At 37.0% G+C, this 17,728-nt stretch overlaps 3 protein-coding genes across 3 annotated transcripts; 1 reads left to right on the top strand and 2 right to left on the bottom strand.

Moving 5' to 3' along the window:
* Positions 1-1,516: 1,516 nt before the first annotated feature.
* LOC145205168 (beta-1,4-galactosyltransferase 4-like) lies at positions 1,517-6,337 on the bottom strand. Its single transcript, XM_080077827.1, has 8 exons — positions 6,062-6,337; positions 5,557-5,958; positions 5,365-5,484; positions 5,151-5,267; positions 4,537-4,747; positions 2,791-2,941; positions 2,053-2,173; positions 1,517-1,875 (listed from the first exon to the last, which is right to left on the bottom strand). The coding sequence occupies exons 1-8, from the start codon at positions 6,203-6,205 to the stop codon at positions 1,810-1,812; spliced, it is 1,332 nt and encodes a 443-aa protein (XP_079933953.1). The 5' UTR covers positions 6,206-6,337; the 3' UTR covers positions 1,517-1,809.
* A 2,016-nt stretch (positions 6,338-8,353) lies between these two features.
* Positions 8,354-13,414, top strand: LOC145204520 (uncharacterized protein C18orf63-like). The gene is made up of 9 exons (XM_080077112.1): positions 8,354-8,854; positions 8,910-9,056; positions 9,221-9,374; positions 11,559-11,662; positions 11,729-11,917; positions 12,334-12,489; positions 12,911-13,018; positions 13,080-13,208; positions 13,288-13,414. The coding sequence occupies exons 1-9, from the start codon at positions 8,753-8,755 to the stop codon at positions 13,378-13,380; spliced, it is 1,182 nt and encodes a 393-aa protein (XP_079933238.1). The 5' UTR covers positions 8,354-8,752; the 3' UTR covers positions 13,381-13,414.
* Positions 13,415-13,534: 120 nt separating this feature from the next.
* Positions 13,535-16,635, bottom strand: LOC145204519 (nondiscriminating glutamyl-tRNA synthetase EARS2, mitochondrial-like). Its single transcript, XM_080077111.1, has 11 exons — positions 16,384-16,635; positions 16,085-16,322; positions 15,917-16,024; positions 15,505-15,690; positions 15,251-15,446; positions 15,020-15,193; positions 14,729-14,953; positions 14,555-14,676; positions 14,225-14,357; positions 14,057-14,169; positions 13,535-13,871 (listed from the first exon to the last, which is right to left on the bottom strand). Exons 1-11 carry the CDS (start codon positions 16,511-16,513, stop codon positions 13,868-13,870), a joined length of 1,629 nt encoding a protein of 542 aa, XP_079933237.1. The 5' UTR covers positions 16,514-16,635; the 3' UTR covers positions 13,535-13,867.
* Positions 16,636-17,728: the final 1,093 nt, after the last annotated feature.

The following is a 17,728-nucleotide window of genomic DNA, read 5'->3' on the forward strand; positions in this document are numbered from 1 at the left end:
TAATTTGACCCCAGGGTTATTTCTTTTGTTGAAATGAATCCATTGTGCAAAGCCAACTAAACTTGTAAAAGCCAATTTGTCGAATCACTAGCCGAGAAGGTTTTTGGTACGAGTTGGGGAGAAATGTGACTTGCCTTTGTATTTTCTGTGGAAATCTTTAAGTTGAATTCTCGTAATTTCCTATTTTGTTGCAAAGCGTTTTCTTTTTTAAGAAACGGAGCTTTTTGTTGACAAATGAGGTTTGGCCAGTGATTGAGTTAATGGGATGGGCAGGAACAGAAAGAAATCTGCGTCGCCTGTGTTTGTTCGGGATCAACAAACTTATTTTGTCGTTTAACTTTTTGAAGCGTAACACCATTTCTTCAATGAAAAATGTGTTTGTTTAGGAAAAGGGGCTTTTTTCGACGTCGACAAATCGTTTCCCCAACAAATAACCGCAATATTTTGAAGGCTTATTCCCTGCGTTTCCTACTACAAACTTTTGTACTACTTCAAATTGCATCACACAGTACGGAATATTTTACAAATCCGTAACAATGGCGCTTCTCATCTTTATCTGTTGACAACTCGTCTCCGTAGCAACGCTTGCGTCCAAGTCACATGATATTTATTGTTGCGTGATAAAAAAAACAATACGTCCCCGACAACGCGGCTTTGTGCATTTGTTCTAAAATAACAAGCAACAATGCTTGGAATTGCGTGGGACGAATTCCAACTGGTGAATTGGCAGAGCGCAAACTTTCCTTTGTATTTCGGTGTGCAACCCGATATCCCCTCGCCCCCCTACAAACACGCCCACGGATTAATCAAAGGTTTCGTTGAAAATGTGTAGAAGATTATTTTTGTTGTTTCCCTGAATTTTCCTTCTTTTTGCCACATCAGCATTTTGCCTTATATGACACACATATATATATATATGTTGAACAGAAATCAGCAGGGTGGGTGAACTTGTGTACGAAAAGTAACTACGAAAACGCCTTAAAATATGACAAGACACGATAATTTATTTTCTTTAATAGAAATGTGCATATATTTAATGGGGAAAGTATTGAATGCTGTAATGTTAAAAGCTGTGTTAAGTTGCTGTGGAAATGTTTCAGGGTGCTACGTGATGTCTGTTGGTAATTCGATCACGGACCGCGCGTCACACATACGACCCCCTGCCCTATTTCGTTTGTTAGTTGTATCCATGGAAACGCTGACACATTCGTCATAAACAGGTTTACACTGTATAGTAGAAATGACATAGTAGTTCGGTTTATTTATATTTGTGAATGCTTTAATTCGTTGATAACGGTTTTGCGCGATTTAGTGTGACGTATGAATCAAGGGTGACTTGTTGCGGTTTCCCTTCGTCCTTGAAGGGACGTTAATCCACTAACCAAAGTTGTAAGTTGGGACGGGCTTTTCTGGCCGGGTTGAGGCCCGAATTGTTTTCAGGCCTGTTTACAACTCTGGAACCAATAATCAAGTATTTGTTCCAAAGTACCGTTATCACAACTTTAAACTGAACAACTTAAACAGCAGAAGGAATTTTATTTTGCAGCAAGTTATCGAACTTTGGTTGAGTTTGAAGAAGTCGCTGACGATTCGCACTAGAGTTTTGCACCACACGTCATGTACAGTAAAACACCTCATCACACAAAGCAAGAAAAGTACGCAGCACAATGTAAGGTAACAACAGCAGCAACAGTGTGCAATAAAAGTGTCGAAAAACTGGTAAAGGCTTTTAAATAAATATTCGGAATGTTGAAGACAGAAGGTAGGTAAGTCAAGTCTGGCGCGTGAAATTGATGCGGAGGTTGTCGGCTAACTCGGTCCAAATAAATTCACTGTGATGTTTGTGTACGTCGGGTGTAGATCACGTGACACAACCTGTCCAATCAAAACGTGCAATTCTTATTTCAGGAAATATTAATTTCGGATATTAGTCGTTGGGCCAGACAGGTTGCTGATGGAATATTTAGTCAACCAATGCAGGTTATAATTATTTTACTGATGGTTGCGGCTAGTTTGCTGGGATTCCACCCCCCTGCACGGAAACTGACTCACTTGATACTTGAGCGTGTTCAGTCCATCTTGATTCATTGTCTGATGAGTTTTCTGGATCATTTTGAACCTTTCAGGGTTTGCTTCGTTTCCTCTTTCGCGTTGGTGGGAAATCATCTTGTAGCTGCGACAAACACTTGTCAATCACAGTTCATGACGCTCAGTGACCAAACAATGACAATGATGGTGACGAAACAATCACAATAAAAACGATGGAGGGCATTTAATAAAGAGGGTAGCTTCCCAACCATTTGCAGAATCGTAAGCATTGTTTTGGAAAACAGCTTTTTGTCATCACAGCCCACGTGTTGTTACACAATCCCGCCCACTTAATTACACAGAGCATTCACTGCATAATAAAATGTGTATATCGTGAAATCTCGGATAAAATTTGTCTATCGTGGGACGCGTCCCGCACCTGGTGTACACCAAGCAATCTCGTTTCCCCCTTTACTTCAAACACAATAAGGAAGGTAGACGAGCGGTTGAAAGAAACAGCACTTATAAGGCAGTGAACGAATAATTAAAGACCTGTCCATATTGCTTGATAAGCCAGGTTGTCTCATTTTTTTACAGGCTTTGAACCCAGGACACTCCCGGGGACGAATCCCGATCTGTTTTTTGTCTCTATATGGGTCAGACGCGTCAGATCATTCGGCCAAGCTCCTGCCCACAAAGTTGACACCACACAAACAATGCGCACTGCGTCACCTGGTGTCGTAATACAAAATAAATACTCACCGCGAGATGTCGCTCGAGTAGCGCATAATATTCATTCCCTTAGTTTTGATTCTGCTGTACATGTCGTCGTCCTCCCCGCCCCATCCCCAGAAGGAATTCGAGTATCCGTTCACTTTCACAAACTGTTCGCGCGTCAGCTCCGTTACGCCACCTAGACAAAATAATTTTCAAAATCAATATTTTTATCTACGAAATATTTACGATTACAGGCTGGTAATCGAGACTACAAACAGTTTTGCCACGGTTTGGTTTTCAGGTAATTTAAAAGGCTGGCAGGATTTTTTTATCTTATACAAACAATATGTTGTTGATTTATCCAAAGTAAAAATAGGTTTGCAGCGGTATTGCGCCGGGCGGACATCGATAACTTTGGAATATGCGAATCCTAATACCTTCTGATGTTGTAACTTACACATTTTTATAAAAAACAACAACCACAAACTAAACTACTTATGTCCAGCGTTTCAGGCAACATTCGTTTGTTGCAGCTTTCCCAGGGAATCACGGAGTCGGCGACAATATCGAAGTTGGGAGGCCGGCGAGATTTCAAGTACAAAGTGAACAACGCTTGAGCCCCATTTTGTGTCGCTTGAAAATACACGCTTGATGGAAGTGCTAGTAACCCGGATGTACGTCGCTATCCCCCGGTTTAAGACGTCACAACAGTAGTTTATGATGTCACGATTAATGAAAATGTTTTAAAAAAGTCTTTCAAAAAACAGGTTTTAAAGTAATTAGAAAGAAATTCCCTTGTTTGGGCAAAAAATGTTGACTTGAAACAAAATTTTACATTTCAATGATTCTGCTGTTTGTTCACCGCGTGTAAAACATAGTTAGGAATTGCTGAAAACCTGAGCGATATTTGGTCATAGTTGTTGGACGACACCTTTAATGTTTACAAACAGTTCCTTTTAAAATATTGATTGACTTGCGTGATTGTGAAAACCGGCTTTACAAAACTTGGAGCACAATTCGAAAGGGATTGAACGTCTAATTAGCGAGTTGTAAACGACTGTTAAGTGGTCAAGTGCTTTCCATTAGTTAAACAGTAGAGTTGACCGGCTATTGTCTTTACAACAACAGACAATCTTTTACGAGTTTAGGGTATTTGTTTTCAGCAACGACTTTAACTATTTCGCAAGTGGACGCGCAGATTGTGAATTTGTTACGAACCAGTTGCTAAAAGTTTAATTTCTGTCTGGTTGCCAGCTGAGCAACTTACAGACGAACACTGCAACATATCCTGGTGCAGTTGCAAGCGAATCGCGAATCACCCGCTGAAAGTTCGCCTGGGAAACCGCACATTGGTGTTAAGTTTTCAACCTGAAGCTGCGATGCTTCGTAACTCTGTTTCCCACAAAAATTTCCTACTTACTAAACTTTATTGTTGGCAGTTGGCATCGTCGGGATTGCCCCAGATTATCGGGAAAATAAAAGCAAGCCTTCCTTCCCGACTTAACTTCCGGCATAATCCTATCCAATCAATTTCCACTATGACCCAGTTATTGGCAGATTATCGCAAATCGAATGAAGTTTACGACCGGCTGTTGTATGTACTTTGCTTGTTGCAAACGCTTTTAACTATTATTGGCCAGATTTGGTAGCGTTTTTACGTCTGTTGCGAAACCCTACAAACCCTACACTAACAAATAATATACCCAAGCACTTGGCAAGTAAGTCAATTTTCTTAAGTGTTTCAGAAACACTTCATTTTTCCACTTTCCTCACCCAACTTGTGTTACTCACCAAATATGGCCGAATACGGAAGACGATAATTAAACTTGTCAACTCCCACGGATAAATGTCGTGGATTGTTTGGGCACGTGTAAAGGCACTTGTCATTTTCCAGGATTAAATCAACATCGTGAAAAACAAAGCAACCAAAATCATAATCTTTGGAAGCTTCCACAAAACCAATGTTCATCAGCTTGGCACGATTAAATTTCCCCGAGCCAAACTGCAAAGGTGCAAATTAAAAGTTTGGCCAATGTTTTTTATTGCAACAAAAATTTATAAAAGCCTTCTAAAGTTAATAATTTTCTACAAAAAGATTGTTTGGCTTTTTTGACTGTAAGTTACTTTTAAACTCTGGGTATTGACATATGTAGCAGCAAAACATTTATTATTTAAAGTCTTTCAGTTAATGACCATCTGGTTATGTGGACTGGCCACTCCATCAATCTTTCATAACAAGTGTTTTAAGGTGTTTGACCACTTGACAATATAAAAAACGCATTTTGATTTTTGTTACACTTCACTAAAAAACATAAAAACCAATGTTGTATAGTCATGGGATTAAGGAAACTTATTGGCTAATATTGTGATTGTAGCACTTCCTTTATTAGTAAACTGATCGTTACCTGATTGATGATGTAAATCCTGAAATCTAATTGCTGTCGTTGCAAAATTGGAAGCATAAAGTGCAAAAAATACTGAAAATGTTGATCACGATTGCGAAAGGGAATAATAATAGCAACCTGAAAAAAATGATTTACTGCAGAATTACAAATTTAGAAATTTTAGACCAACTTTGTTGACAGTGATAGTTTTTTAGTTATGAAGGGCATCTCAAACCTTAGAGCGAGCTTTACAAAATGGGGGCTGAAAATGTCCACCATCCTTTCCAAGTGGGTTGTCAGCAGCTATTGCATCAAATGTTCCTGGTTTATTGGAAAAAGAAATTTCCAGGGAACCCTGAAAAAAAAAATTTTAAATATTTTTACAAAACAAAGCAAATATCTTTAAAAAGGTCTTTGTTTGAATAACCTGTAAATGTGGGGGATCAGCCGGACAATCTGGCAATATTTCCCCTGTACTGTTTCTTCCAGTTGTCGACCCAATATGTTTTATTGTTAGATTGAAATTTTTGGATGTAGCTTGATCTTGTTCCTCTTTACTTTTCTCAGCAATTGTTGTCAGTTTTACAAAAGTTGTAATTGTTGAAGGTCTTTCTGATGCTGATATATTCAAAGTTGATATGATTGGAGTGACAGCAAATAAAAAACTTGAATTATGGATGATGCTTGAACTGTTGTTGCTACTTGTTGTATTCTTGTGACTCAACCATCCGTCGACATGAACAGTTCCATTCCTCAACAAATTTGTAACTTGGGAATTCAATGAAAGTTTGGCCATTTGGACCCATCGCTGATTAAACTGAAGATCAATCTACAAAAAAATTAAGTCAATAAAATTTTTTGAGCTGTTTGTGGAAAGTACACACAGAAGAGACAATAGGTAGAGTCTACCCATTACAACTTCAGTTGCTTACCTGGGAAGCTAAAAGAGTCCATAGTATTGGCACTTGGATACAAACCACAACAAAAAGGGCAATTCTTCTGCTTCGCAAATTCAGGTGTGAATGAGATTCTCTAATTTTTTCCAATGAAGTAGAATCAATTTTAATTTGTACCATGACTTCTGCATCTGCTTTCCAAAACCTCTCCCACACTCAGAAACATTTCACTTCATTTTTAATTATTTTCAAACTACAGTGAAACAGGGAAATATATTGCACATATTTTCAGTCTGCCAGAAAATAAAAAAAATGCTTAAAACGCCACACGAAATTTACTTCATCCCACAGGAAAATGAGTGCAAGCAAACCTGGGCAAAGTATCTGCCAACCTTTCTAATACAAGGGCGCATAATGTGCACTATCGCTTGCAATCATTCAACCTTTCGATTCTGCCACTTTTCCCACTCTCTAGTCTCATGTGTGACCGAGCTGGGGACGCAATGTTAACCCGCTGCTTGTCCAACTGTGTCTGCCCACTGTGAGTGCAACGCTACAGACACTCAACACACGAGCATAGCACTGTTGTTTTTTTGCCCGGTTCGCCTTCGGGGAAAACCCATCTTGAAAACAACTTAACAGCGCCACCGCCTGGCGGTTTATTTGACGCGAACCGGATAAAATCGGTGCCATCCAGCAACAACAGGGGAATGAGCGAGTCATATGGCGCTCCAATAACGTTCTAGATACGACGCTTGTCTCGGTCGATAAAAGAACACAAAATCGTGACCGGAAGCGTTTAATTTAATCCGGCGGAGTACATCGTTCGCATCATATTTGCCAGTGGGCCACCTGTGCACAGTTTGGACAAAATTAGTTTGACAAAGTCTCTGTCATGCTGGTGACAAGCAGTGAAAAAAGTTCTGGAAAAACATTATCTCTGGGACGGCGTCTACCAACTAAACCCAATGGCGAAAATAGCCTATACCGATTATTAAGTATATTTGACTTAAGTTCCTTTGCTGAATGAAATCCCCGGATAATATTCGTATTCTTATGAAAAACTCTGAAGTGATTTTATTCTCAGCTTTCAATTGTTTATTTTATTTCTGTGACTTTGATAGAATTAGCCCAATTTTCTTACTGGTAAGCTATACAGAGTATAGTCGCTTTACTTTGAAAGAAGTAATTTTGCAGATATTTTTCGTCCACCAATAACAATAAACCATAAAGCGATGATCGTTACAACTGCAAAGTATGACAAACAACAGCGGGATACAAAATTAATAATGTGACGGACAAAAGTTCTTCCCGGAACAAAAGACGCACGAAAACTAACAGTTCACAAACACCGCTGCTTTTCCATTTAATCTTCGCAGTAAAACTTTCAAACGATTTTTTTTAAATTATCCTTACAATTCAATAGCAACAGAAAAATTTAATAGCTTATAGGCCATCACATAATGTTACAGGTTTATAAGCTTTGTGGCAAACTAACAATGATTCATTCTAGGTCATGGGTCTGCAAAGTTCGGTCCGCCGGTTTGATGCGATCAACCAAGATCTTTAGTCCGGGCTGCCGTGCTTCCGTCAAACATTCTTAAACAGTAAATGTCGGAATTAATAAGAAATATAATTTACCAAAACTAACTTTATAACGCTACATGTTACAGCGAAGCCGATACAGAGATGGCTGCGAAAAGTTTTAAAGTTTAAATTCGAAAACAAGATGAACAAAACAACACCTGTGAGCCCCATACAAATATGTTGAATATCATTGGTCAAAGATTTGTTTTTTCTGACTTTTCGCTTCGAGTTGAGCCAGGTAAATTTTCACATGCATAATATTACACAACTTCGAATAGAATGTTATCTCAATACTGCCAAGGCGGTCCCTGAGAGGGCCGCAAAGTGATGTTGTTGGAAGCGCTGTGAATTGGTTCCGAAAAAAATTAGTCTTATTGTGACATAAAAACCTGGGTCGTTAAATATTCTAACCTATTTTGATCCCAACCTTAGCGTATTTTTAATACTCGTGTTAATTTCACTACCCGCTGAGCATGAAATAGTTTGCAGACCCTGTGAAAGGCCATGACCCACACTATGGTAACCACTATTTTATCCGATCGCCGTGTGAACGATTTTATTTATTGGCAATAGTTTCAGTTCAATCCATCACAAGTTTAGGAATGAAGTTCAAAAGGCAAGATTAAACAAAAAAAATGTTTTGTTTGTTAACGGCAATCTGAAGGCGCAGTAAAAATATATATTCAATAATCTGATTTTTAAACCTAAGCATATTTTTTAAATGTATTCAGCAAGAACTCGACAAATGTTTTTTATTGTCTTCGGGATGGTGATTTCTATGTTTCAACTCAGTTTGGTCATGCAAGACTGGTTTTGTTTACACAAGGAATGATTTTGTGGACGACAAAAGATCAAGTAAAAGTTTCGTTGCTTTGTTTCCGTTTTTAATTTATGTACCCTAAAATATTTGCACCGTTAGTAATATATAGAAAATAGCGGTAGTTATGTAGTTTCTCTGCTGGTTCAGTCTAGATGGATGAGATAACCGTTCTTGTGTTATGTACACTAATATCTGTAAAGGTAACTGGGATACTCATTACTGGATTTGGTAGGTATTATGTACATCTGTTGAGGGTTTAGTTGGACATTTTTAACATATTGTTTGGTGACAACTTGTACAAATTACACAAGTTGTAAAAGATGACAAACCGATGCATGTTTAAAACTCAACTGCCTAATGTTGATCAACTTTGCCATGCAGTTCTGCAAGTTGCTGAAAGTAAACAACAATTCCACCACCAAGTAGGTTTCTCCTGACAAAATAAGCAGTTCTGACTGAATGATCATATTCTTGCAGGCACTAAAATGTCGTCAACTACTTTTCTTATGCAAAGATGTTATTGCTTCACCAAACATGGAGAATATAAGAAACATTGATGTCGTTATGCAAGTTACATTTTATAAAGCCAAGTTATTGTCAGTTTGTAAAAGGCTCAACTTAAAGGTAGGTTGTATCTTATTTGTTATAACTTCTGTTCAAAACAGTTCTTTTTATCAGCGAAAAACTCCAATTACTTAAACAAAATTGTAGTGGGTCCTTGGCTTCAGAAATTTATTGCAATCTGTAAAATTAAAACCAATAATTTAAAAAGCATATTTAAATTTTAGCCACTGCAAGCATCCAAGGTTGCAAATTATGTACTGGAAAGATGTGCAATGTACACAATCAAGTTTAAAATGGTTTCAATTTGGCCACAAGTTGGACAAGTGTTAATTAACAATCCTGATTTTATTTTATGTCGTGGAAAAATGCCAGCAGTCAGTAAGTACAAGTTTTAAAGTTTGTTTTCCCATAATTTCAGCAGAGCATAGCGGAAACATTGATTGCATATGTGTTAGGATGGTAACTATCTTTGTGTTAAACTCGGATAGGACAAATGCCTAAAAATCTCACCAATATTCGTCATGTATTATTGTCTTCTGAGCATTTTTTTTTAACTTTGTAACAGTACGTAAAAATACCATTGAGATCAATAGCAGTTAAGCAAGATTCACACCAGACGCGGTTGGCGGATAGCGACACGTTTTTGCGTTCGACGTCAAGCGACGGGGTATTCACACCAGACAGCGACTTGCCGTGACGGCGTGATTTTCTCGGTTGAAACGGCTTTCTCGGTTGAAATCGGATTTAACTTTTCCGTCAGCCCCGCTAGACTGCTGGATGAAAAACTCGGTATTCGGCGGGTGCTCGACTTGTTTAAGATACATTTCTGCTTGATTTAGGTCTTTTTGTTTGTAGGTGGGTTGTTTTATCGTTTTTACCAAGAAAATAAGAATGAAGTACTGATAGTATTGGTACAAATTGTCTTGTTTTAATTGTTTTTTGTCTGTTTTTAGTAAATTAGTTTGAAATGGTCGTTTAAATAGTTTGAAATTAAATACTGAACACAAACATACTAAAATTTTCTTACCAGTGGTTTAAAGAACTTCTATTCACAGCTTTTTGTTTAGTCTTGGGTTTTTTTCGAAATGATTTTGTAATTATCTAATCACTACTTTGCAAAAAGAAAAGTACAAGAGAGGTGCTGCTGTTGAAATCTTACCAGGATGGAATCACTATTCATATGAGCCTATGTGTAGGTGAGTTTTGGTATAAGTTATAAATGTATTGCTCCTTTAACAACTATGATTTGTTGCAGAAGTGTAGGAACTTTTACTAATCTACATGTCTATGACTGATTCAGCAACTCCAGTGCACCTGTTCAATAAACTTCATGGCAAGAAAAGAAAATGTTATATTTGAATTTCCAGGTTGGTATACTTGAATAAAAATGTAGTTTCTGCCGATCAACTGTTCCATATATATTTCCATAGAGTTCAAGATATGAATTTGTGACATGTTTGTCAGACTTGGAAAGCAAATTCCCAATAAAAACCTCATCCAACATCACAGATCAAATTGATGAAGTTACAAACTTCAGAAAAGTATGCCACAAGCCAAAGAATACAAGTTTTTTTCTCGCATTTGACAACATTTAGCATCATTGTAATTGTGCAACAATGTGCAAATTTAATGTAAATGCATCTTTTTACATTTAAGCTTTTTTATATGTTGTTGTATGATTGTTTTCTTTGCGTTTCTGCAATCTTGTGTTTTCTAAAATGTGTTCATTTATGTTATTGCTATTATATTACCAACTTTGAAACATAAAGTGTCTGTAAAACAGGAAAGTGTGTTTCAACAGCAATGACAGAAGTAAACTTAATCCAATGTTGCTGTTGTAATTGTTTTTGGAAACATTTTACCGTGGAATGATGATCAACATTATATTTTGTCACAAACTAAACGGAAATTTGTAGCAACTTTCTTAAGACGTAGAAACACTCAATATGTCAAGCACATTGACCCAGTTTTCTTAGCAACAAAAGTCGTCGACGGCAACCGCACTGCCGGTGTGAAGGGCCAGCGTCGCGTCAAACGTTACGCGCAAAATCCGCCAACAACCGCCGGCGCTGACATCGCTAGCCGCCACCGTCAACCGCGTCTGGTGTGCAGAGCCCTTTACTCTTGACCAATGAGTTTGTAAAACAGCCAACATAAAGTTTGTACCATACGCAGTTTCGGAACCTAAACGTTATTTTGAGAGTAAATATTTTGCGAAACAAGAGAAAAGTGGTGTTCTTGAGGATGGTAGCACATGGATCTTTGTGTAATATTTAATGCGGTTTTGCAATACACAAACATACACTCATGGGAAAAACTGACAAACATGATAACATAGCCAGATAGCCTCAAATATTTGTTATTCTATTTTGTGGCATACCTGCTAAAAAACAAAGTTGTTGCCTACAGCAGCTATGATAGTGTTTCTCAACCTGGGGAGGGGTGTGTGGAAAAAACACTCAAGTTATATTGTATATCCCTGAGCACATTTATTTTTCTGTTGGGTTAAAATGAGCTGATTTGTTACACTTTAGTGAAGCACTGTTTAATGTGTTTATGCAGATCTTGAACTACGAGTGACTGGTGAAGAAATGATTATTCATGTGACACCGTATCTTGTGAAACTTCCACCGACTCACTTGGAAAGTTTTGGGATTTGTTCTGAAGTATTGCTTGCAATAGAAATATATATATATTGCCAATTTACTCACAGAAATTTCATATTTCTCAAGGCATTGGAAAGATTTCGATTAGACCCAAACTATGAGATAACAGAATGCTTCATCAATCTATCTTGGTGCCACATTTTGCCATCAATGAAACGTGGTCAGATTGTTAAAATTACAAGAAAACTTTCTACAAACCTGGATGGAATTATTTTTGCAGATTATGAAGCTATTCGCAAATATTGGAGAAATCAGGTAAAAATGCAGCACTAAACATTTATTAGAAAGTTATATGAAACCTCTGATGTTAAATAGGATATGTAAGAGATTTTTAAAACTTCCCACCAACCAGCTGGTTAATGTGCTTCATTGGATTAATCATAGCTCCGAACATGCCTTTTATATTTATTTGTGTTGGATGGTTTTAGGTTGCACCTATAAAATGTAAATGATGAAAACCGTTGCCGGTATTGTGACATGATTCTTTAACTAAATGGATGGCACTGCTGTTGTATTTGGATTTAAAAAAGTTAGGCAGTATCTTCAAAAGCTTGTTGTTTTTGTGTAAAGCCATATCACCTGTAGGTTAAATTAGTCGGTTTGGAACATGTGTTAGAAACTGGAAGCATTGGCTTACGTGAGTAATTTGTTGAAACATTTTTTTTCTACAGTATGGATATCGTCTCCCTGCAGAAGATTGTGACGTGATATATTGCAGTGTATACATGAAAGCACTAAGCGAACACACTTTTACATATCCACTTTCTTGTGTAAGAAGCCACAAAGTGCTGCATCTCCCTCGATGTGATGGACATAACATCATCAAGGTAATATTATAAAATCATATTGTTCTTCACCAATATTTGTATGTTTGTACTATTTTTATCCTAGATATGCTTACAATAAATTTGCCTCCAAGATGCCTGTTTTATTGCAACAGTAAATTCAGGTCTTTTACAGTTTTTTGCTTGGTACCCTTTAGTTTCATAAATTTTTACCACCCCTCCTAAGTGTTTAAAACATACAATCTTGCAAATGTAAGCTTTTAGTTATTTGGCCTGTATCAAACACTCATTTGTTGTCAGCAGTTTGTCATCTGAAATATTACTTTCTTTTATACCACTGTAACCAGTTCATGTTTTAAACACTACGAGCATGTCAGACAGGTTTGTGTGATCCAGTATTAGACGCTTATCCCATCTTCTTCCCAAACACCAAAAACACTGAGAGGTTATATTTATTTTGTAGACATTTTTGGCAAACATGCATGAAAGAGTTGATACAATCTGTGGAAGTCGATTACAAGTTTCACCGCAGATGCTCAACACAACCACTCATCTCACAAACTCCAAGCAGGTTGTTATAGAATTTTGTTGCTTGTAATCCGTGTAACTGACATTCGCTTACTTCACATTAGTTGACTGAGAATTTCAACAGCAACATTTGTGAAGATAAATCGTGGGACAACATTCCTGAAAAACCACAAGTCGTTCCATCCAACTCGACTCTTATAAAGTACTCTCACCAGAAATCTTCACTTCAATGTGTAAATAAACATGCTTTGCATAACTTTTGGTTGCTTGTTTTTTTGTATTTCTTAACAAAATTAAAACCTGTCTTTGCAGGTCCCTGGGAGCAGTGATGTGATTCCTTCAACGCAACAAACTATGAACAAAACTAATAAAAGTAAATTATGTTTGTTTTCACCACCGAGCTGACTCAAGCTACCAATAAACTTTGTGTGTATTTGGATTGTCAGGTAAAATTGCAGGAATTGACAAAAAACTTCTGCACAAATTTCCACTAACCAGCTCTGGAAAGTATATCCCAGTTTTCGGCAATCCATCAACACAAAGTAAACCAGGTAAGCCATAAAAACATTTAGCTTTATTTATTGAGAAGCATAGTTAAAAATTTACACATGCGAGATTGAAAACATAGGAAGAACAGAAAAGCTCAAAAATAAGGATGTGGATAAGAGGCAAGGTAGGAAAAGGAAGCAGCCGAGCAGATGTGAACCAACCGGCAGTGCCAGCAAGTTTGACAGCCTGTTTGCATCAGCTAGCAAACAATCTTGTAAAAAACCTTCTGGTTCAAGCCCTTTCAGTTCCATGGAAGTTGATCGTGGTAGTGGTAACTCGAAAGCTTTCGACATGATATTCTCCAGCGCCAGAAGCAGCAAATAAACAGAAGTTTGGCTTTAAATCATCTGAAATAAAACCGTGCATCACAAACAGCAGGAATGTGGGCCATAAGCTACCAGTGTTTAATGCTCAATATTATAACTGACAGACAAGAACAGTTCCAAAAGAAGCGAAATTTGATGGTTGGTTTAAGTTGTGTTTTCTTATTGAAGCTTTCTTTAATTTGTTTGCAATAAAAAAGTTTGTTTACCTTTTGTCCCTTGAGTTGCAAGTTCCACTCAGATAAAGTTTTGCTGATTTTAGTCGATGCACAGTTTCATTTTTACCAAGCATCGTGATAATATCAACTATCGAAGGCCCCTCCTATAATTGAGTGTATTTAATGTCTAGCAGTCACCTTCAGTATCATTCCACCAACCTTCCTGTCGATCAGAATCATGCGCAGAAATTGCATAAGTTTTCCAAAATTTATGTCCTGCAGTTTGGAAAGATTTCGAAGTTCCTTCATTACAGAAACCAAATCACTTTCCAAATTACTTTCTTCGAGAAACCTAAGCACAAACAATGATTTTTGAAAACAGAAATTTAACATGAATCTAAACTCATTTATTATTGAAATAAGCTATTGCTGCCAGGCATAATGTATGACTAAGTATTGCTCATCCAGCAGTTTTATTGTAAACAATCGACGTTTCGACGTCCTATACAAGACGCCTTCATCAGGATAATGACATTTATTATTGTTTACTTTTCAACTTTTTCAAGTGCTTGAAGAAACTCTGTTTGCGCCGGCAAATTTTCTGTGTCCGTCCTCACCCACAGGTATTTGTATTCATCATCAGTAATGTCAAGTATTCTTGTAATGTGACCCTGCAAATATTTGGTAACAAAATGCACAACTGCAACAATATTTCAAATTTACCTTTCGAACATCAAGAAGTGTTTCAATGTATTTCTGTGATTTTTCATCCAAGCTCTGTGGGTTTATTACGCAGTTGTCCCCATAATTTTTAATAACTTTGTTGTAAACATCTTTCACTAGTTTTGCAAGTTGTTCTGGATGAGCATTTGTGATTTTTCTTTCAGTTAAAACTCGACCAAACTCTTCAAGTTTGCTAAAGTTCATGCGAACGTCAGAGTGAATGATCTATTAAAATATCTAATAAACAGTTATGTAAAATATGATTTCATATTCATTGCCAAAAGAAAATACCTCACTAGGACTAAATCTTTGGATAAGGATTTTCAAAACCTCTTCATAATTGTCATTACCGATCGGAAATTTATCGGTTAAATCTGGAAAAGCTGATCCATGGCTTGCAATAAAATTTAACATTGTGGCTGGGGAATATCCTTTGTTACGATATTGTTCAACAAACACATCACCCTGAAAAATCCAAGTAACATTTGTAATAAATCCTCAATCACAACAAGAACCATTCACCTGTCGTTTCGATAATTTTGAACCATCAGGATTCACAAACAGAGGTAGGTGTAAATACTGTGGTGGATTCCAGCCAAAATATTTATACATTATTGTATGTTTCACAGTTGATGTAAGCCACTCCTGACCGCGGATAACATGACTGATTTGCATGAGATGGTCATCAACAACATTAGCTAGATGGTAAGTGGGGAACCTAAACATTAAACTTGTTTGTTCTACTGCTTGGTGAATAACAATATTCACGCACTTACCCATCTGTCTTCAGCAACACTGGATCACCTTCAAGCTGGGATATATTGTAGCCAACTTTCCCATGCAACATGTCCTCAATGAACTCTGTTTCTTCTGGTAACTTTAATCGGATTACATAAGGGATGCCCATTTCCATCTGCTGCTGGACTTTGTCTTTGGATAAATGTCTACATCTGTTGTCATATCTACAGAAAAAAATCAAATCAAAGACGAAAACTGCACATTGTTTTCAGTTATACCCTGCCTGTTTATTAAGGCAAAATATATATTTCTGTTATTAAAAGAAAGGGTTTATGCTTTTTACCTGTTTTAGTGAAACAATCTAATATTCTACTGATCAGAAGCAAGAATCTTTCTTTTATACATTTTATTGTCTGTGGAAGATTCGTTAAATAACTGTTTCAGTGTTACCTTGTTTGTTCTTTTCTTGTTTTTTGACCTTTCTTTAACAAAGCCAGTCGTTGTTGTGAACAAAAACATTGGTAGGCTGCCCCACTTTCTACAAGCTGGTTTGCAAACCTGTAAAAAATAAGTAAGTCAGATTCTCAGCAGACAACCAGCATTTAAATTGAGACTGACTTATTGTAATGGTGCAACCTCTCGCTTTGTATGTATGGACCATGACTACCACCATGCACACTACTTTCATCTGGAACAATTCCAACCCATTTTAGAGACGACAACAAATTGTCGACGGAGTTTGGAATAAATCTGCTCTGGTCAGTGTCTTCGATTCTTAAAATAAATTTCCCATTGTGTTTTTTAGCGAAAAGGAAGTTATACAAAGCTGTCCGGAGTCCTCCAATATGCAAGAAACCTAAGCAGATGAAATAAAACTAATAATTAGTCACATAACATTACAACTTTGCACAAATAACCTGTTGGGGACGGTGCAAAGCGAACCCTCACTGCTTCTTCACTTTGAATTGATCTCACAGGAATCAAAAACTTTAATTTATTAAACTTGTATAATTGTTTCAATTCGTGACGGGTGAATAACGCTTTCATGCTTAACAACAAGTAAGCATTATTTATAGCCAATTTGCAAATCGTGTAAACACAAAAGTTGTCACAAAATAAACCAAAAAGCACAAAGACATGTTTTTTAAGTGTTTTTAACTAGAATATAATTCAAGATTTAAGTGCTGTTTGTGGAGATAAGTTTGTGGTCTGCTGAAGATGTTCCTGGAATCGCTGAGATATTCTTGCTGTTGCTTTCAGATACTTTTGCAGACAATATGTAGAGCAAACATTTTCGGACGAAGTTACTTTTCGTGACGTGAAATCATGAACACAATCTCCGAAGCATTCTTCCGTGATTTTGTTGTACGACTGAAGAAACTCCTTGAATTGTTTTATTTGATCTGCTTGATTCGTTTGATCAGAACCCGGCATCGCCATTTTGAAATGTTGTTAGAAGCAAATCAATTTTAGAAATATTTTTTTGGAAAGTTGAACTGCGTGGTGTTGCAGGCTTTTCTGAACAGGGGATTTCCGGATTTGTTCGTGTGACTTGTCGTAGATTTAAACACAAAATCTACGAAATCCCGTTTTTATATCAGAAAAATTACAATGGAAAAAAACGTTTAATTCCAAAACCCGTTTCACGTTTTTTAGTCTTTGCTAAACTTTAAAAAAATGTTCGTTTATATTTACAAAACACACAAAAAGACACACAAAAGCTTATTCGCAGTTGATTGACAAATTTTGAATGAAAATTGTTTTTCATAAAAGCAAAAACGGGAAAACATTTTTAGCATTGGATTTAAATTTAGCAGAGCGTCTAGTTGGAAAAACACAAAACAAAACTTGTGGAAATTTGGAATAATTTGAGATCGGCGGTAAATTAAATTCTACGCATGACTGGTTCCATCCACTCATGATCGACCACGCGCTGCTTTTGTACGGGGCCGGGTCTTAATGCACGGGATGTGCTTTGGCGTGTTTAAGCTTTCCGTAAAAATGATGGACAGCGGCTTCCTTGCAGTTGGTATTGTAAAAGGTATTTAGTCGTTATGTGCTTTGACTGACGTTTGTGAATTCTCATTTTTTTTACTTCTTTAATTTAATGCTTGATAATTTGTAATTGCAATATGTCAGTGTCACTGTATTAATTAATGAACATTGCAACAGCGAATTTGTTACATTTATGGGAGCTATAGATAGTTCACAGTGAACACATGTGCGATGTTGGTAAACTTTACCTTGCAGATTTTGAAACAC

This window comes from Phallusia mammillata, chromosome 8 (assembly GCF_965637545.1).
Source record: "Phallusia mammillata chromosome 8, kaPhaMamm4.hap1.1, whole genome shotgun sequence".
NCBI classification, from domain to species: Eukaryota; Metazoa; Chordata; class Ascidiacea; order Phlebobranchia; family Ascidiidae; genus Phallusia; species Phallusia mammillata.